The 21,750-nt window shown below is 42.4% G+C and overlaps 1 protein-coding gene and 1 pseudogene across 1 annotated transcript in view; both read right to left on the bottom strand.

Moving 5' to 3' along the window:
- Positions 1-5,025: 5,025 nt before the first annotated feature.
- LOC122929912 lies at positions 5,026-5,150 on the bottom strand (annotated as a pseudogene).
- Positions 5,151-7,588: 2,438 nt separating this feature from the next.
- LOC122929154 (heat shock cognate 71 kDa protein-like) overlaps positions 7,589-21,750 on the bottom strand; it is a 49,879-nt gene continuing 35,717 nt past the window's right edge. The window contains exons 7-9 of the mRNA XM_044282658.1: positions 20,815-21,013; positions 19,845-20,077; positions 7,589-9,702 (exon numbers count right to left, since the gene is read on the bottom strand). Of these exons, the coding sequence (XP_044138593.1) occupies positions 9,514-9,702; positions 19,845-20,077; positions 20,815-21,013 (621 nt within the window). The 3' untranslated portion in view covers positions 7,589-9,513. The remainder of the gene's footprint in view (positions 9,703-19,844; positions 20,078-20,814; positions 21,014-21,750) is intronic.

The raw sequence follows: 21,750 nt of genomic DNA on the forward strand, positions 1-21,750 counted from the left end.
TGACACTTGCAGGAGTATTCTCTCCTTTTCCAGTGACGCTTGCAGGAGTATTCTCTCCTTTTCCATTGACACTTGCAGGAGTATTCTCTCCTTTTCCAGTGACGCTTGCAGGAGTATTCTCTCCTTTTCCAGTGACGCTTGCAGGAGTATTCTCTCCTTTTCCAGTGACGCTTGCAGGAGTATTCTCTCCTTTTCCATTGACGCTTGCAGGAGTATTCTCTCCTTTTCCAGTGACGCTTGCAGGAGTATTCTCTCCTTTTCCAGTGACGCTTGCAGGAGTATTCTCTCCTTTTCCATTGACACTTGCAGGAGTATTCTCTCCTTTTCCATTGACACTTGCAGGAGTATTCTCTCCTTTTCCAGTGACGCTTGCAGGAGTATTCTCTCCTTTTCCATTGACACTTGCAGGAGTATTCTCTCCTTTTCCAGTGACGCTTGCAGGAGTATTCTCTCCTTTTCCATTGACGCTTGCAGGAGTATTCTCTCCTTTTCCAGTGACGCTTGCAGGAGTATTCTCTCCTTTTCCAGTGACGCTTGCAGGAGTATTCTCTCCTTTTCCATTGACGCTTGCAGGAGTATTCTCTCCTTTTCCAGTGACGCTTGCAGGAGTATTCTCTCCTTTTCCAGTGACGCTTGCAGGAGTATTCTCTCCTTTTCCATTGACACTTGCAGGAGTATTCTCTCCTTTTCCATTGACACTTGCAGGAGTATTCTCTCCTTTTCCAGTGACGCTTGCAGGAGTATTCTCTCCTTTTCCAGTGACGCTTGCAGGAGTATTCTCTCCTTTTCCAGTGACGCTTGCAGGAGTATTCTCTCCTTTTCCATTGACACTTGCAGGAGTATTCTCTCCTTTTCCAGTGACGCTTGCAGGAGTATTCTCTCCTTTTCCATTGACGCTTGCAGGAGTATTCTCTCCTTTTCCAGTTACGCTTGCAGGAGTATTCTCTCCTTTTCCAGTTACGCTTGCAGGAGTATTCTCTCCTTTTCCAGTGACGCTTGCAGGAGTATTCTCTCCTTTTCCATTGACACTTGCAGGAGTATTCTCTCATTTTCCATTGACACTTGCAGGAGTATTCTCTCCTTTTCCAGTGACGCTTGCAGGAGTATTCTCTCCTTTTCCAGTGACGCTTGCAGGAGTATTCTCTCCTTTTCCAGTGACGCTTGCAGGAGTATTCTCTCCTTTTCCATTGACGCTTGCAGGAGTATTCTCTCCTTTTCCATTGACACTTGCAGGAGTATTCTCTCCTTTTCCAGTTACGCTTGCAGGAGTATTCTCTCCTTTTCCAGTGACGCTTGCAGGAGTATTCTCTCCTTTTCCAGTGACGCTTGCAGGAGTATTCTCTCCTTTTCCATTGACACTTGCAGGAGTATTCTCTCCTTTTCCAGTGACGCTTGCAGGAGTATTCTCTCCTTTTCCATTGACACTTGCAGGAGTATTCTCTCCTTTTCCAGTGACGCTTGCAGGAGTATTCTCTCCTTTTCCATTGACGCTTGCAGGAGTATTCTCTCCTTTTCCAGTGACGCTTGCAGGAGTATTCTCTCCTTTTCCAGTGACGCTTGCAGGAGTATTCTCTCCTTTTCCATTGACACTTGCAGGAGTATTCTCTCCTTTTCCAGTGACGCTTGCAGGAGTATTCTCTCCTTTTCCAGTGACGCTTGCAGGAGTATTCTCTCCTTTTCCATTGACACTTGCAGGAGTATTCTCTCCTTTTCCATTGACACTTGCAGGAGTATTCTCTCCTTTTCCAGTGACGCTTGCAGGAGTATTCTCTCCTTTTCCAGTGACGCTTGCAGGAGTATTCTCTCCTTTTCCATTGACACTTGCAGGAGTATTCTCTCCTTTTCCATTGACACTTGCAGGAGTATTCTCTCCTTTTCCAGTGACGCTTGCAGGAGTATTCTCTCCTTTTCCATTGACACTTGCAGGAGTATTCTCTCCTTTTCCAGTGACGCTTGCAGGAGTATTCTCTCCTTTTCCATTGACGCTTGCAGGAGTATTCTCTCCTTTTCCAGTGACGCTTGCAGGAGTATTCTCTCCTTTTCCAGTGACGCTTGCAGGAGTATTCTCTCCTTTTCCATTGACACTTGCAGGAGTATTCTCTCCTTTTCCAGTGACGCTTGCAGGAGGTATTCTCTCCTTTTCCATTGACGCTTGCAGGAGTATTCTCTCCTTTTCCAGTTACGCTTGCAGGAGTATTCTCTCCTTTTCCAGTTACGCTTGCAGGAGTATTCTCTCCTTTTCCAGTGACGCTTGCAGGAGTATTCTCTCCTTTTCCATTGACACTTGCAGGAGTATTCTCTCATTTTCCATTGACACTTGCAGGAGTATTCTCTCCTTTTACAGTGACGCTTGCAGGAGTATTCTCTCCTTTTCCAGTGACGCTTGCAGGAGTATTCTCTCCTTTTCCAGTGACGCTTGCAGGAGTATTCTCTCCTTTTCCAGTGACGCTTGCAGGAGTATTCTCTCCTTTTCCAGTGACGCTTGCAGGAGTATTCTCTCCTTTTCCAGTGACGCTTGCAGGAGTATTCTCTCCTTTTCCATTGACACTTGCAGGAGTATTCTCTCCTTTTCCAGTGACGCTTGCAGGAGGTATTCTCTCCTTTTCCATTGACGCTTGCAGGAGTATTCTCTCCTTTTCCAGTGACGCTTGCAGGAGTATTCTCTCCTTTTCCAGTTACGCTTGCAGGAGTATTCTCTCCTTTTCCAGTGACGCTTGCAGGAGGTATTCTCTCCTTTTCCATTGACGCTTGCAGGAGTATTCTCTCCTTTTCCAGTTACGCTTGCAGGAGTATTCTCTCCTTTTCCAGTTACGCTTGCAGGAGTATTCTCTCCTTTTCCAGTGACGCTTGCAGGAGTATTCTCTCCTTTTCCATTGACACTTGCAGGAGTATTCTCTCCTTTTCCAGTGACGCTTGCAGGAGGTATTCTCTCCTTTTCCATTGACGCTTGCAGGAGTATTCTCTCCTTTTCCAGTTACGCTTGCAGGAGTATTCTCTCCTTTTCCAGTTACGCTTGCAGGAGTATTCTCTCCTTTTCCAGTGACGCTTGCAGGAGTATTCTCTCCTTTTCCATTGACACTTGCAGGAGTATTCTCTCATTTTCCATTGACACTTGCAGGAGTATTCTCTCCTTTTCCAGTGACGCTTGCAGGAGTATTCTCTCCTTTTCCAGTGACGCTTGCAGGAGTATTCTCTCCTTTTCCAGTGACACTTGCAGGAGTATTCTCTCCTTTTCCAGTGACACTTGATCTGCTTGCTTTAACTTTGGTTGCATCATTTAGTGCAGCAAAGGAAGACTTTACTTTTGCAGCCTCAGCTTCCGCACTGGCGAGAACAGGACTTGCTAGAGCGGCTTTCTTGTGACCTGGTCCTGAATGATGATGCCTGGCTAGTGGACATTGTGTGCCTCTTTGCTGGTTGCCTAATGTCTCTGTGCGCACTCCGTCTAGGTAGGAACAGACTTCAGCGTGGTCTGGATTGTGCTGCGCTTGCTGGGGCCTGCACTCTCACTTCATGTGACTGTATGGCAGCCGCTGCACTCTTGCACACAGGACCATATGTGTGATGGCGGCTCTGTATAGTCAGATCCACTATCGCTGGTGAGTAGCATCTGTTTTACTGTCCTATCTTCATACACGTTCACACACTGCGCAGTCTGACATTCTGTATAAACAATTCCTGTCTTCCAAATAAGAGGACTGTTTTCTGTAGTCTAACTGTTTTTTGGTAAAACATAAGTATTTGATAATTGATCGATTGATAAAACAGATCTGCTTTTACAAGACAGGTGGAGTTTAAGAAGGAGATATGCAGAAGGACAGCTCTGCTGATGTGTCCTGGTGATTGCAGGCTTCTCTTTCCCAGGATGCTTTGCACCACCCACAATGCAGCAGTCTTTGTAACAAGAAAAACTAAGTGTGATACAATTTAACACCACTAGATGGTGCTATAACCACATTAATCACTACAGAAATACCAAAACCAAGGCAGACGTGATCTGTAATGATTCTAACTCTGCTGGGCAGAACAAGAGTAAAAAAAAAAAGTTCAAAATATTTATAAAATTTGGTATATTCATCATCATACTGACCCGCAGAAAAAAAATAAAAGTTATACAGTGCATTAGATGTACCCCAGGATGGTTCCATCTAAAAATGCAATGTGTCCCACAAAAAAAACATTCCTTCATGTTAATAGAAAAAAAACTTATTAAATATGTAGATGAATTTTTTTTTTTTATAAAAAGGTGGCATTCATAAAGGGTTGATTGACATGTTTTTTTTTTGTTTCTTTTTTATCGAAAGCCCAAAATCGTGCAACGTGCCACACAAAAACGTACACTAGGTCGCGGTCTATCGCAGGCCCTCTCCGAAGAGAAGGGCCCCCCAACAAACCATTCCCTATCCCTCCGGGGCCGAAGCTCCTGCAAGGGACCGGGACAAGTGGCAACCCTCAGCCGAAGCCAAGGGTTCGCCCATCTATGCTCCCGGCTTTCGCCTAGGCTGCCACCCAAGGCGTCAGCCAGGAGCTTCAACAAGGTCTGGACTCTCCCCGGAGGGAGAGCCCAAGGGGTTTGGCAGGGGGTGAGGAACCAAATGGCCACACGCCCCCCAGACCTCAAGGAGGGGGTACCCGTTAGAGCGCCGCAACCCTTAAGAATCCTAGTGACACACAAACGTGGAAAAATGCACACAGTGACATAAAAAATAAATAAGTGAAATGTTTGCCGTAAGGCCCGGACATTCGGCCGGAATTATAAAAATTCCTCGTTTCTTCAAGGCCGAAGCCGAGCAAATAGAGGTGTGTGCTAAAATTGTAAGAAAGAAGTGCATGTGCAAATGTGCCGTCACTCTATGGGCCAGGACACCCGTGAGTTCAGGCACCCCGGGGACACCACCCCTGGGGCACTACCACTTTTGGGCTTTCAACACAACCCGCACCTCATGGCTTCGATCCAGCAGAGCTCAAAGATCACTTCGCATAGGCGGTCTCTGGCCACCCATGCTCCATGACCCAGAGTTGCTGTGTGGTTCTTCATTCCGCTCAACAACCTTGGGCATACCAAGGTTGGAGTACAGCCTGGAGCGTAGCTCTACAGGACTGAAGAACAGATACTACACTTGATCTTAGCCAAAAGGCCGAGAAGCGAGACTGATTGACATGTAAGGTTTCAACATAACTTTATTAACGAAGAAACAAATACGAAAAGGTGAAACCAATTTTTATAAAATAATAAATAAAGAAAAAACAGATTTTGTAAGATTATCAAACATAATTCAAAAAACCGACTTCACTCATGGTTAAATTATAACATAAGACAAGAAAAACCAACTTAACATTCCGTCATCATCAAACACAACACAATATTAATCATCCTCAAAAATTTGAACCCTCTTAATTTTCTTTATCATACATATCAATAAAGCTTCATACAATGAATTCAACTCTTCTAATGAAACATCTAGTTCTTCATCTAATGCCTTTACCAACCAACTCTCTGGCTCATAAAGTCTTAAGAACCGTTCTGGATCCCCTTCATAAGATTCTGAAACAGCTTTACGTGCCTTTCTTAAGTCATCCCCTGGATATTCCTCTTCTAATGCTTTCTGCCATTGTTCTTTTTCCCTTCTCTTCCTTTCATCCTTCTTAATTTTACTTTCATCTTCTGAAGCAGACAACTCTAATCCTATCTCTTTTTCTAAAGCAAGCTTGACTTCTCTAGCCTCCTGTCTAGCCTCCTGTCTAACCTCCTGTCTAACCTCTTTAACAGCCCTTTTAATTTCTAAGCGAACTGTTTTCCCTTCTTCCTTTTTCTCAGGACCCTTACTTTCTTGCCTAGCTCTCTTCTTTACACCTGTCTCAAATTTCTCCTTCCTCTTGGGACACTCAGCATATAAATGCCCTGTCTCCCCACACAAATTACATTTTTTACCATTTTTACAGTCTTTTGGCAAATGACCAACTTCCTCACATTTATTACACCACATATGTGAACAATCTTCTCTTTTATGTCCATACTTTTTACAGTTGCGACAAAAGTCCGACATTCCGCTGAAAAATAAATCACCGTTAATTGTGCCAATTTTAAAGCGCCCTGGTGGCAGGACTAAAGCCCCCCCAGAGTCCTCCTTAAACAAAACTTGAAATTTCCATTTTGTAGTCCAAAGTCCAAACTTGTTATAAACTTTTCCTACAAGAGAAACCTTTTCACAGGACCTTTTCAGGAACTCATCAATGTCCTCAACTGGAACGTAAGGACTGTACATCTGTACCGTTACCAGCTTCTCCCGTCTTGGATGATGAGGTATCACCCAGACACCATTCAGGATCGGATTCGATGCCGATTGTTCCAATACTCTCAAAGCAGAGTGACAGATCTCCTCAGACATAAAAACCACGTCGTAGACTCCTCTCTTTGGAACTCCAACATGGCCAAAACCAGCTCCTTCCGGGCACCGATTAGGCCAAACAGGATATCCTCCACAAGGAAGTCGAGACCACGTTCCTTCTTAAGCGCATCCTCCAACTGGAACCGAACAGCATTCTTTAGCCTCTCGAAACCGGGAACATCTCTGCGACCAGCCTCCAGAAGCTCCATCTCAGCCATCTCAGCCATCGGAAATCAGGACACGCACTGAAACACAAAATCCTCACCCACTTGTTCAGCGGGTAGGTAAGGTGATCGCTCCTCGTTGCTCGGGGACTAAGCCGTCCCCCCAATAGCAGCAGGGGATCCAACCGCAGCTATAAACTACGGCCTTCACCCCAGGCAGAGGGTCCGGGTACCCCGAGCACCTCCGGCTAAGACACAGCGCAGCACCTCACGATACTACACTTGATCTTAGCCAAAAGGCCGAGAAGCGAGACTGATTGACATGTGGTTTCTCAAACCTTGTACAGGGGTGTTTTGTATTGTACTGTATTCCTAAAATTTTCTGGGGGTATACCTGGATGGGAGCATACATCAGCTAGGGAGACAACAGAAGGTGTGCCCCATGGTGGCTCATACCAGTCTTAGGCAGGTCCACTTTATATAGGCCTCACCCGAAACCCCACCAAAGGTTTGTACCGCCCTATGGGGAATTGGTAACAGGTGGAGACACAACTTGTTGGTGCTGGAGCCTAGAGTCATGGGTTATGCCAACGAGTTCAAATACAAAAAAAATAACGTCCCCTTTTGGATATCTACTATGGGTCCTCTCTACTCAGTGCAAGTGTATTTAAGATGTAGCAGACCTGTGTTTGTATTTTGGGTCAATTTAAAGAGTACCCATCTGCAGAACCGACCATATTATGCCAGACATACTGCCTAGGAGGGTTGATCCTGCTGATTACAATGACACATGTATTGTGAAAGGGCTAATCCTGCTGACACGTGCTCTTTAAATTGAATTTGTATTCTCTGAGGATTTCCAGTAAACTTACTTAGTTAAACTAGGTAATTGGCTTACAGCTAACGGATGAAATAATATCAGAATGTTATAGCTCTGCTACACCTATAGACCTTTCTGGTCTTAGACTGAGCTTCTTGTGGTAGAAATGCCTTTCTAAATGTATACAATACAAGAAGACGAGAAATGACTCAATCTGATGTTTACACAGCATTTTTATTACTACTTTGATGGATGACTCATTTGGCACAGTGATATTACAATCCCCCTGGTAAAAGCATGTTCAGTGCAAAACCCTTAAAGGCACCAATGGACATTCGAGGAATGAAAGTCAGAGGTTGGCAAGCTGCGACTGGTTGGGTATGAAGCATGGACCAGCAATACAAGTGTGAACTAGATGTCCAATAGATATTGATGTAGCAGAGCTGAATTAATCATTCTTTGGTGATGCATCTTTAGCTTTTGAATCTTCCTCCAGTTCTACTTCAACCTTAAAGAGGTTTTCTCATGAACAATACTTATCTTCTATCCATATGGTACGATGTTGATCGGTGGAGGTCCGACCCCTGGGACCCCAACCAATCATGAGAACACCAGTCCCACAAGCCTACATTGGAGTAGCACCACACATGTCCACTATTACTCACAGAACACAAAGAGTGAGGATTTCAGAGGTTGGACCCCCACTGTTCTAATCCATCCCCTAGTTTGTGGATAAGGAATATGTATTGAATATGGAAAACTCCTTTAAGAGTCAAATAACTAACTCAGCCTCCTACATCTGGCAAATTCAGTTCCCTTTCTAAACAGAGGAGATAGTTTGCTTAATGGTCATTGACAAGGTTGCCATGGTGGTCTCTGTTCTATCTGCCTTTTTCTTCCCAATAGCTGGATGGATCATAAACTAGAAATATGTAGCGGTGAACGATCAGGATGAACCTGATTTGAGAGCAAGTAGATCTACAGGGGCCATGATGCTATTGGAGACAGAAGATCTTGCCCAACTTAACTAAGACTTGTAGTAGAAAGAATCACCAAATAAACTGGGGCAATGATCTTCAAACATGCTGGGAGTTGTAGTCTTGCAACAGCTGTAAAGGCACAGCTTGGAGACCCCGGCCATAGGCCAAACCAAATTTTAGCTTGACTTGACCTTGACTTTAATTTTAGGGACTCCATATCATTGAGTGGAATTGGTGTCAGAAATGGAGATCTTGTAAGAATTGTCCTTCTAAATCCTGACATCTGTGGTTATTCTTGTTGGCTCAAAGTAATTCATGACTGTGTCCTAACTAACTGTCCATGGTATCATCTATGGCTACATGGAAAAGACAAAACATTGACTGAGGTTACAACATAGCCCCAGAAAGTTTAAAGACTTGGTAGAGCATTACTATCTTAATCTAGACATGGAGACATCTAGTCTCAAATGCATCAGTGCCTGTTGACTGAAGTTGATGAGATCAGGTCTCCAAGGTGGAACCAAACTTTTATTTGCTCCTTTGACTTGCTTTATAACAAGCAAGGTTGAAGAATCCAAAGTCAACTGAACAATGGTGGGGTTGGTGGTCTAATGAACAGAATAAAAATATAATAATACAATCTTAAATTCCAATTCACCTGACGTTCTCAGTCTGGCAGGTGAAAATGTTTTATAATTTGGCAAGAGGCTGATGGGAAGTCATTTTGCATGGCGTCATTTACGCAAAGTGAAGCAGATGAAAGTTCACAATTTGGTTTACCCTAGGCTGTATGACCAATGTAGCTTCTAGATCTTTGAGATTTTTGGACTTTGGTATCTTTGGTGAATAAGTCTGGAACCTTCTTAGAACATGTAGGAGACGTTCTCCAAGGTTGAGTGAGACAGAGTAGTGACAAGAAAACAGAAACAAGGATCTGGGATCAAAAGGCCTGGACACAGGAACATGTACTAGCTTGAACAGAGTTGAGTATAAATACTGCATTAAATACCCATTCAGTGGAGGGTGGCTATAGGCTACACTGGCCATGGCCATACAAAGATAACAGTCTCCTGGGCTACAAGATAAAGCAGGATCTACATTACAATGAAAGCGGGGACTGTGCCACGAAACTTGATTTACATAGTGTTGGGTTGTGGTTCTTAATCGACTTCTTCAATGGTGGGTCCAGAAGAGCCACCTCCTGCACTGCCTCCAGCTCCGGGAAAGCCACCCGGCATCCCACCAGGCATTCCAGGCCCACCAGCTCCTTGGTATAATTTGGTGATTATTGGGTTGCAGAGGTTCTGCAGCTCCTTCTGCTGATGTTCATATTCTTCTTTTTCAGCCATCTGAAAAGATATACAATGATAGAACAGGTGACATCAGTCTCAAAAACTGCAAAAAGAACAAGAATAAATGTAAAATGGAAAAAGGTCTATTTACAACGGCCTGTAGATAAGACCCCACATGTGAATTACTGAATCCTTCTCACAACAAGTCTACATGTTTCACAAGTCTAAGGACTTTGCCCAGAAATGGGCAAAGTCCTTAGACTTGTTCGCACCTGAATGTAGTGTATTTTAACCGCCTCCGGACCGCCTAACGCAGATCTGCGGTCCGGAGGCGGCAGCTGTGCGCTCAACGACGCATCGGCGCGTCATCTCGCGATAGCCGAGATTTCCTGTGAACGCGCGCACACAGGCGCGCGCGTTCACAGGAACGGAAGGTAAGCGAGTGGATCTCCAGCCTGCCAGCGGCGATCGTTCGCGGGCAGGCTGGAGATGTGATTTTTTTAACCCCTAACAGGTATATTAGACACTGTTTTGATAACAGCGTCTAATATACCTGCTACCTGGTCCTCTGGTGGCCCCTTTTGTTTGGATCGACCACCAGAGGACACAGGTAGCTCAGTAAAGAAGCACCAAACACCACTACACTACACCCCCCCCTGTCACTTATTAACCCCTTATGAACCCCTGATCACTTCATATAGACTCCCTGATCACCCCCCCCGTCATTGATCACCCCCCTGTGATTGATCACCCCCCGTAAGGCTCCATTCAGACGTCCGTATGATTTTTACGGATCCACGGATACATGGATCGGATCCGCAAAACACATACGGACGTCTGAATGGAGCCTTACAGGGGGGTGATCAATGACAAGGGGGTGATCACCCATATAGACTTCCTGATCACCCCCCAGTCATTGATCACCCCCCTGTCATTGATCACCCCCCTGTAAGGCTCCATTCAGACGTCCGTATGATTTTTACGGATCCACGGATACATGGATCGGATCCGCAAAACGCATACGGATGTCTGAATGGAGCCTTACAGGGGGGTGATCAATGACAGGGGGGTGATCACCCATATAGACTCCCTGATCACCCCCCTGTAAGGCTCCATTCAGACGTCCGTATACGTTTTGAGGATCCGATCCATGTATCCGTGGATCCGTAAAAATCATACGGACGTCTGAATGGAGCCTTACAGGGGGGTGATCAATGACAGGGGGGTGATCACCCCATATAGACTCCCTGATCACCCCCCTGTCATTGATCACCCCCCTGTAAGGCTCCATTCAGACATTTTTTTTGGCCCAAGTTAGTGGAAATTGTTTTTTTGTTTGTTTTTGTTTTTTCTTACAAAGTCTCATATTCCACTAACTTGTGTCAAAAAATAAAATCTCACATGAACTCACCATACCCCTCACGGAATCCAAATGCATAACATTTAACATTATATTTAACATTTATATTCCAGACTTCTTCTCACGCTTTCGGGCCCCTAAAATGCCAGGGCAGTATAAATACCCCACATGTGACCCCATTTCGGAAAGAAGACACCCCAAGGTATTCCGTGAGGGGCATATTAAGTCCATGAAAGATTGAAATTTTTGTCCCAAGTTAGCGGAAAGGTAGACTTTGTGATAAAATACAAAAAAAAAATCAATTTCCGCTAACTTGTGCCCAAAAAATTTTTCTATGAACTCGCCATGCCCCTCATTGAATACCTTGGGGTGTCTTCTTTCCAAAATGGGTTCACATGTGGGGTAGAAGTCTGGGATCCAAATGTCTAAAAATGCCCTCCTAAAAGGAATTTGGGCCTATTTGCGCATCTAAGCTGCAAAAAAGTGTCACACATCTGGTATTGCCATACTCAGGAGAAGTTGGGGAATGTGTTTTGGGGTGTCATTTTACATATACCCATGCTGGGTGAGATAAATATCTTGGTCAAATGCCAACTTTGTATAAAAAAATGGGAAAAGTTGTGTTTTGCCAAGATATTTCTCTCACCCAGCATGGGTATATGTAAAATGACACCCCAAAACACATTCCCCAACTTCTCCTGAGTACGGCGATACCAGATGTGTGACACTTTTTTGCCGCCAAGGTGGGCAAAGGGACACACATTCCAAAGAGCACCTTTAGGATTTCACAGGTCATTTTTTACACATTTTGATTTCAAACTACTTACCACACATTAGGGCCCCTAGAATGCCAGGGCAGTATAACTACCCCACAAGTGACCCCATTTTGGAAAGAAGACACCCCAAGGTATTCCGTGAGGGGCATGGCGAGTTCCTAGAATTTTTTTTTTTTTCACAAGTTAGCGGAAAATGATGATTTTTTTTTTTTTTTTTTTTCTTACGAAGTCTCATATTCCACTAACTTGTGACAAAAAATAAAAAATTCTAGGAACTCGCCATGCCCCTCACGGAATACCTTGGGGTGTCTTCTTTCCAAAATGGGGTCACTTGTGGGGTAGTTATACTGCCCTGGCATTCTAGGGGCCCTAATGTGTGGTAAGTAGTTTGAAATCAAAATGTGTAAAAAATGACCTGTGAAATCCTAAAGGTGCTCTTTGGAATGTGTGTCCCTTTGCCCACCTTGGCGGCAAAAAAGTGTCACACATCTGGTATCGCCGTACTCAGGAGAAGTTGGGGAATGTGTTTTGGGGTGTCATTTTACATATACCCATGCTGGGTGAGAGAAATATCTTGGCAAAACACAACTTTTCCCATTTTTTTATACAAAGTTGGCATTTGACCAAGATATTTATCTCACCCAGCATGGGTATATGTAAAATGACACCCCAAAACACATTCCCCAACTTCTCCTGAGTACGGCGATACCAGATGTGTGACACTTTTTTGCAGCCTAGGTAGGCAAAGGGGCACACATTCCAAAGAGCACCTTTCGGATTTCACCGGTCATTTTTTACAGATTTTGATTGCAAACTACTTCTCACGCATATGGGCCCCTAAAATGCCAGGGCAGTATAACTACCCCACAAGTGACCCCATTGTGGAAAGAAGACACCTCAGGGTATTCCGTTAGGGGCATGGCGAGTTCCTAGAATTTTTTATTTTTTGTTACAAGTTAGTGAAATATGAGACTTTGTAAGAAAAAAATAAAATTAAAAATAAATCATCATTTTCCGCTAACTTGTGACAAAAAATAAAAAGTTCTATGAACTCACTATGCCTATCAGCGAATACCTTACCTAGGAGTGTCTACTTTCCGAAATGGGGTCATTTGTGGGGTGTTTGTACTGTCTGGGCATTGTAGACCCTCAGGAAACATGACAGGTGCTCAGAAAGTCAGCGCTGTTTCAAAAAGCGGAAATTCACATTTTTGTACCATAGTTTGTAAACGCTATAACTTTTACCCAAACCAATTTTTTTTTTTACCCAAACATTTTCTTTTTTATCAAAGACATGTAGAACAATAAATTTAGCGAAAAATTTATATATGGATGTTGTTTTTTTTGCAAAATTTTACAACTTAAAGTGAAAGATTTCATTTTTTTGCAAAAAAATCTTTAAATTTCGATTAATAACAAAAAAAGTAAAAATGTCAGCAGCAATGAAATACCACCAAATGAAAGCTCCATTAGTGAGAAGAAAAGGAGGTAAAATTCATTTGGGTGGTAAGTTGCATGACCGAGCGATAAACGGTGAAAGTAGTGTAGTGCAGAAGTGTAAAAAGTGGCCTGGTCATTAAGGGGGTTTTAGCTAGCGGGGTTGAAGTGGTTAAAAGGATGTTCTCTTACTTAGACCATCCAGTAATATAACTTACATAGCGAGCCTCCTGAATTTTATCTCTGCTATTTAATTGAGAAAGGGCTCCTTGAGTGTTCATTCTTGGTTCCACCCTTAAAGAGGTATACCCATTACAGACATGCATGGTATATCCACATGATCTACCATAAATGTTGGGTATACTGTACGAGGTTCCTTCCCAGCATTGTTTCTTCTGATTGCCAATTCCAGGCAGAGAATTAATGGAGAGGTTACCATGCATGTGTGCAGCCCTAACCATTCACTTCTATAGTGTGGATGTGGTTCTCAGAGGTTACCCCTTTACCAATATCCTCTGGTATACATGATAATTGGTCTATAATATTCAACTGGATTGACACAGCCTTGTATAGTCACAAAGGTGTACCTCCTTAATCTATAAATCAACCAAAGAGAACTGGTACCATGGAATACCTAATAAAATGTATCTTTATTTAACATAAAAACATGAAAAAGATAATTAATCTTTTTATAGACAAAAATACATATACATAGAGACCATACAAGATGCCAGCAGAGAATGATCGACAATAGCTATTATATTATTATTCACTGGTCATGTAATATTATATACTTGAAGTGTGAGACATCGCCGATACTTAGTATCAAGATCAGCATACCATATCTAAGCTGTCTCTAAACATCACTGTCTCTCACTTCAAGCATACATAGCATCACTGGAATCGAGGTGTTAATGAAACTATATTTGCAGAGTTGGCGCCATCTGTTATTCACAGCCTATTGCATATTTCTATGATACAAGCGCCAACGCTGATTAGCGTCTGTCTCTTACCCCAAAATCCTATGGTTCAAATGTGGTCAGTCTCTGCTAGGCATTCCTCATCCTCGACGCACGTTTCGCTTATTGCTTCCTCAGGAGGATTGGTTTCTAAATGGCTCTGGAGGTCTTTTTATTTTGGAAGTGGCCAATGGCTGGTTGTACTCAGGTCATGTGATGTCGCTGCCCATCAGCTGTGATGTTACTTCCTATCAGCTGTGAATTTGTATCCTTGTTGGCGCATCGCACGTTCGCGTGGCATGGATGTTAAAGGAACTTCCGCCCTTCCGTCTGCGCGACCCACGCGAGGGCAGAATACGTCTGACGTCACATGGATCACGCCTGACGGGACGGCGAAAGCCTCTCCTGCCCGCGAGCCGCGATGCGCTCTGGATGCCCTGATCTATCAATCTACAAGTGATCATGGAATTATCCCCACTCATAATCTATTCATTCCTATTCATTCCTATGGTATGTATACTGTGTATACATACCATTCTCCCCTCATATATTCATACTATTGTTGAATGAGTGTATACAACATAGCAGATCTCACATTTGAATACAGAATCTTGAGGCATGAGAGAACCTATATTGTTTCGATCTAGTCATATATTTCCACCTAGTTATAGTACATTAACATATATTCATTAATTAGGCTACTATTTTGAGAGATCACCAGTATCTCCTTTTGACACTATGCTTGTTACACATATTGCGATATGATGTATAGTATCCTATCCAGCGGTCGTGCAAGAGATTTTGCACATTCACATACATACGACATATTCATCTATTATCAAATATGGATTTATTAGAAAGAGTAAAACTGCTACAGCAGTATGCTCATGTAGATGAATATCGTGCATATTTATATATTTATCCACCGCACTGTCGCTGGACTAGGAAATACATCACATCGCATATGTTTGTACTTAATATCCCGCATGTCCCACAATTCATATTAGATTATTTTTCCCTCTATTACATAGTAAAGTGCCAAGTGCAAAAAGTTTGACCATATATCAGAGTTGCGGATGTCCGTCCATATATTTCTCCACATATATAGTATATGAGAGATATTTTATTTAATTGACTTGTCTATTCGACAGTATATATTAGTCCATCATGCATCTCTCTTTCCATATGTGTCTTACATCCGCAAGTCCGCATATAACTCATTCTTACTTGATCAATCTACAGAAGTGCAAATGTGCAGAATAAAGTGCATATTTGTTACCACATAGATCACGAGTAAGTGGACGTATTCAAATGTGAGATCTGCTATGTTGTATACACTCATTCAACAATAGTATGAATATATGAGGGGAGAATGGTATGTATACACAGTATACATACCATAGGAATGAATAGGAATGAATAGATTATGAGTGGGGATAATTCCATGATCACTTGTAGATTGATAGATCAGGGCATCCAGAGCGCATCGCGGCTCGCGGGCAGGGGAGGCTTTCGCTGTCCCGTCAGGCGTGATCCATGTGACGTCAGACGTATTCTGCCCTCGCGTGGGTCGCGCAGACGGAAGGGCGGAAGTTCCTTTAACATCCATGCCACGCGAACGTGCGATGCGCCAACAAGGATACAAATTCACAGCTGATAGGAAGTAACATCACAGCTGATGGGCAGCGACATCACATGACCTGAGTACAACCAGCCATTGGCCACTTCCAAAATAAAAAGACCTCCAGAGCCATTTAGAAACCAATCCTCCTGAGGAAGCAATAAGCGAAACGTGCGTCGAGGATGAGGAATGCCTAGCAGAGACTGACCACATTTGAACCATAGGATTTTGGGGTAAGAGACAGACGCTAATCAGCGTTGGCGCTTGTATCATAGAAATATGCAATAGGCTGTGAATAACAGATGGCGCCAACTCTGCAAATATAGTTTCATTAACACCTCGATTCCAGTGATGCTATGTATGCTTGAAGTGAGAGACAGTGATGTTTAGAGACAGCTTAGATATGGTATGCTGATCTTGATACTAAGTATCGGCGATGTCTCACACTTCAAGTATATAATATTACATGACCAGTGAATAATAATATAATAGCTATTGTCGATCATTCTCTGCTGGCATCTTGTATGGTCTCTATGTATATGTATTTTTGTCTATAAAAAGATTAATTATCTTTTTCATGTTTTTATGTTAAATAAAGATACATTTTATTAGGTATTCCATGGTACCAGTTCTCTTTTGTTGATTTATGATAATTCGTCTACAGAATCTGCCCCAGCGGAGCCCTAACTGAACGTATCTACTGTACAAGTGCCAACTCACATGGGTTTGTAAAAATGCAAAGTCTTTTGACTTGACTGTCCTTAATATTAAGTTTCCTGAAACACAAAAGTTTGACTCTACTACCCATGTATGTATTTGTGAGTATCCTTCAAGCTTTCCAAAGACATGCTTTGATGACATGATATAATTTGGCCTACTAATGATGGTGAGAGACCCACTGGGCAAGTGACCAATAATATAGCATGGCACAAGTAAACTAATAAATTATAAAAAGAGGGATAAAAGAGGGGGGTAAAAGAGTGATAATCCAGCAGTCCGACTGCCCCCCGGAACAATGCCAGAAGATGCCAGTAGCACAAAGGTTAAGAAATGAAAAGCTTAGAGTCTTGTCTACAAATGCTCGCAGTTTAGGGAATAAGATCAATGAATTTGAGGCTATAATGGCATCTGAGAATATAGATGTAGTGGCTGTTACTGAGACTTGGTTCAAGGGAAGTAATGACTGGGATATATCAATACCAGGGTTCTCTCTATACAGGAAAGACAGAGAAGGCAAGAAGGGAGAGGGGTGGCCCTGTATGTGAAAGATAGCATAAAATATAATTTAATACAAGTTAGCAAGAACAATTTAGAGTCAGTTTGGGTTACCTTGCAGCTTGATAATCATAAGGTAACTCATGTAGGTGTGATATATAGACCACCTAGCCAAGTCAAAGAATTAGATGATCTACTAGTTGAGGAAATAGCTAAAATGACATTGAAGGGGGAAGTTATCATTATGGGAGACTTCAATCTTCCTGATGTAAACTGGAAAACCAAAATAGCTAGTTCTGCCAGGAGTACAGATATTCTAAATTCCCTACTGGGATTATCTCTACAGCAAGTAGTTGAGGAGCCAACCCGGAAGGAGGCCATTTTAGATTTAGTATTCACAAATGGGAATTTGGTATCTGATATTACTGTAGGGGAAAGCTTCGGATCTAGTGATCACCAGTCAGTGTGGTTTACTATAAGTACAGTGACTGAGTCACACCACACAAAAACAAAAGTTTTAGATTTTAGAAAAACAGACTTTTCTAAAATTAGATTAGTGGTACACGAGTCCCTATCAGATTGGAACGTTTCATTGGAGTCCAGGAGAAATGGGACTACTTAAAAGTGGCACTATTGAAGGCAACAGAAAATTGCATTAGGCTTGTTAGTAAAAGCAAAAAAAGGAAGAGACCACTGTGGTACTCAGCAGAAGTGGCCAAAATCATTAAAAACAAAAAGATAGCATTTAGGAATTATATAAAAAAAAAAAACGAGGATGACAGGCAAATTTATAAGATTAGGCAGAGAGGGGCCAAACAAGTTATAAGAGCTTCTAAAGCACAGGCAGAAGAGAAATTAGCTCAGTCAGGGAAAAAAGTCGATAAGGCCTTCTTCAGATACATAAATGAAAAAGGAAACTAAAACAAGGAATTACCTAATTAAAAACAAAAGAAGGAAGGTATATGGAAGAAGATAAAGAACTAGCTGACTGCCTCAAACTGTTCAGTTTTCACAAAGGAAAATGAAGGAGAAGGACCTCAGTTAGGAAAGAAGACTAATGAATCTTTTGATGCATGTGTCTTTACAGAGGAAGAGGTTCTAAGTCAACTGTCTAAAATCAATACAAATAAGTCACAGGGGCCTGATGGGATACACCCAAAGCTATTAAAAGAGCTCAGCGGTGAACTAGCAAAACCATTAACAGATTTATTTAACCAATCACTGGCAACAGGAGACGTCCCAGAAGATTGGAAATTAGCAAATGTTGTGCCCATTCACAAGAAAGGTAGTAGGGAGGAATCGGGCAACTATAGGCCAGTAAGCCTGACATCAGTAGTGGGGAAATTAATGGAAACCATACTTAAGGAGAGGATTGTGGAACATCTAAAATCCCATGAATTGAAAGATCAAAAACAGCATGGGTTTACTTCAGGGAGATCATGTCAAACTAATCTTATTGATATTTTTGATTGGGTGACTAAAATAATAGATGGCGGAGGTGCAGTAGACATCGCTTATCTAGACTTCAGTAAGGCTTTTGATACTGTCCCACATAGAAGGCTTATCAATAAATTGCAGTCTTTGGGCTTGGACTCCCATATTGTTGAATGGATTAGGCAGTGGCTGAGGGACAGACAACAGAGGGTTGTAGTCAATGGACTATACTCAGACCATGGCCTTGTTACCAGTGGGGTACCTCAGGGATCTGTTCTGGGACCCATATTGTTTAATATCTTTTTCAGAGAAATTGCAGAAGGCCTCAATGGTAAGGTGGGTCTTTTTGCTGATGACACAAAGATTTGTAACAGGGTTGATGTTCCTGGAGGGATACACCAAATGGAAAAGGATTTAGGAAAACTAGAGGAATGGTCAAAAATCTGGCAACTAAAATGTAATGTTGATAAGTGCAAGATAATGCACCTGGGGCGTAAAAACCCAAGAGCAGAATATACAATCGGTGATACAGTCCTAACCTCAGTATCTGAGGAAAGGGATTTAGGGGTCATTATTTCAGAAGACTTAAAGGTAGGCAGACCATGTCACAGAGCAGCAGGAAATGCTAGCAGAATGCTTGGGTGTATAGGGAGAGGCATTACCAGTAGAAAGAGGGAGGCGCTCATGCCGCTCTACAGAGCACTAGTGAGACCTCATCTGGAGTATTGTGCTCAGTACTGGAGACCATATCTCCAGAAGGATATTGATACTTTGGAGAGAGTTCAGAGAAGAGCTACTAAACTGGTCCATGGATTGCAGGATAAAACTTACCAGGAAAGATTAAAGGACCTTAACATGTATAGCTTGGAAGAAAGACGAGACAGAGGGGAGATGAGAGAGACTGCTAAATACATAAAGGGAATCAACAAGGTAAAAGAGGAGAGAAGATTTAAAAGAAGAAAAACTGCTATAAGAGGACATAGTTTTAAATTAGAGGGGCAAAGGTTTAAAAGTAATATCAGGAAGTATTACTTTACTGAGAGAGTAGTGGATGCATGGAATAGCCTTCCTGCAGAAGTGGTAGCGGCAAATACAGTGAAGGAGTTTAAGCATGCATGGGATAGGCATAAGGCCATCCTTCATATAAGATAGGGCCAGGGGCTATCCATAGTATTCAGTATATTGGGCAGACTAGATGGGCCAAATGGTTCTTATCTGCCAACACATTCTATGTTTCTATATTATAAATAGTGTCAAATGTTCTTAAAATGGGAAGATACAGAGATGAGAGCCGAGTAAATGTCATATCTTGAGGCTCTCCTCAGGACTTCATTTTGGCAGTGCCCTAAAAATTGCAGCAAGTCACTTACAATCACATTACAAGTAAATGTACTCACTTGGTTTCTGTCCAGCCAGGAGATGACCTCATTGCACTTGTCTAGGATCTTCTGCTTATCCTCTGGGCTGATCTTGTCTTTCAGCTTCTCATCTTCAGCTGTGCTCTTCATGTTGAAGGCCAAAGACTCCAGTGAATTTTTGGCAGTAATCTTCTCTCTCTGAGCTTCGTCTTCAGATTTATATCTGTCTGCCTCTTGTACCATACGCTCAATCTCTTCTTTGCTCAGGCGGCCTATAATACAAATACAGTATTATAATACAAATTATATTATGAACCTACATATGAGATGGAAAGGAGAAATCCCTGTGGCTGAGGATCTGGAGTTATCACAGTTTTACTCCAGAAACATGACTATTCCCCAAACAAGCAAGTCATTCCTGTTTGGATGAACTAGAAGTAAGTTATGCAATGACTCTGGGCAAAGATCTGGTATGACTATCCATTCCTCTTATGGAATTCAGACACCACTTGATCGCCCCTTTAGCAGTCACAAATAGGGAAGTTGGATGGGAACGTCCATGGCCAGACCTTTAAAGTCTATGGAAATCATGGAGAAATTCAAACTAAGTAGTTCCTAAGAGGAGATGAATCACAGGCCTCCTTAGCATAGGTTGCTAGGTCATAAAAGCCAATTTAAAAGGTAGATACATAAATATGCAATAGATAAATAAACAGATAGAATCAGGGTCGAATTGCAGTTCCTTGAGTCCATGAGAGGAAATTATTCTTGGGGCCCAACCTTTATATCATCAATAAAGTATAAGAAATTGGCTCTAGTTGCAAGTTATTGGTTCCAAAGGCAGCACCAAATGTTTTTTCATCCGGGACCTTTGGGACCCACATTGGTATCAGTACCTGTGCCCAGCTATCCTCTGGTACTCTGGTGGGCCAGTACAACGCTGAAAAGTACAATAAAGCTGGAGACCCCCTATTTCCTCAATAATTTGTCACTGCTTAAGACCACTCACCCTTGTCGTTGGTGATGGTGATTTTATTTTCCTTGCCGGTGCTCTTGTCTGCAGCAGACACATTCATAATCCCATTGGCGTCAATGTCAAAAGTCACCTCGATTTGGGGAACACCACGAGGAGCAGGTGGAATTCCAGTCAACTCAAACTTTCCGAGAAGGTTGTTGTCCTTTGTCATTGCTCTTTCACCCTCAAATACCTATGAGCAAGGTAATTGGTTAATTGAACATCAGTTTTTGACCAGATAATGCCTTTTATAAGTTGATTGGTCACTGTGTTTCCACCTCTCTAACTGTATCTCCAATACAGTGTCATGGACCATCACTTCAGATATATAGTAGATATGAAAAGTCTACTCACCCCTGTTAAAATGTCATTTTTTTGTGATGTATCATTTCAGAACTTTTTCCACCTTTAATGTGACCTATAAACTGTATCACTCAATTGAAAAACAAACTGAAATCTTTTAGGTGGAGGAAAGAAAACAAAAAAAAACAAAAACAATGTGGTTGCATAAGTGTGCACACCCTCTTATAACTGGGGTTGTAGCTGTGTTCAGAATTAAGCAATCACATTAAAAATCCTGTTAAATAGGAGTCAACATACACCTGCCATCATTTAAAGTGCCTCTGATTAACCCCAAATAAAGTTCAGCTGCTCTAGTTGGTCTTTCCTGAAATGTTCTTAGTCACATCCCACAGCAGAAGCCATGGTCCACAGAGAGCTTCCAAAGCATCAGAGGGATCTCATTGTTAGAAGGTATCAGTCAGGAGAAGGGGACAAAAGAATTTCCAAGGCATTAGATCTACCATGGAACACAGTGGAGACCGTCATCATCAAGTGGAGAAAATATGGCCCAACAGTGACATCACCAAGAACTGGACGTCCCTCCAAAACTGATGAAAAGACGAGAATAAAACTGGTCTGGGAGGCGAC

This window comes from Bufo gargarizans, chromosome 2 (assembly GCF_014858855.1).
Source record: "Bufo gargarizans isolate SCDJY-AF-19 chromosome 2, ASM1485885v1, whole genome shotgun sequence".
In the NCBI taxonomy this organism is placed as follows: domain Eukaryota; kingdom Metazoa; phylum Chordata; class Amphibia; order Anura; family Bufonidae; genus Bufo; species Bufo gargarizans.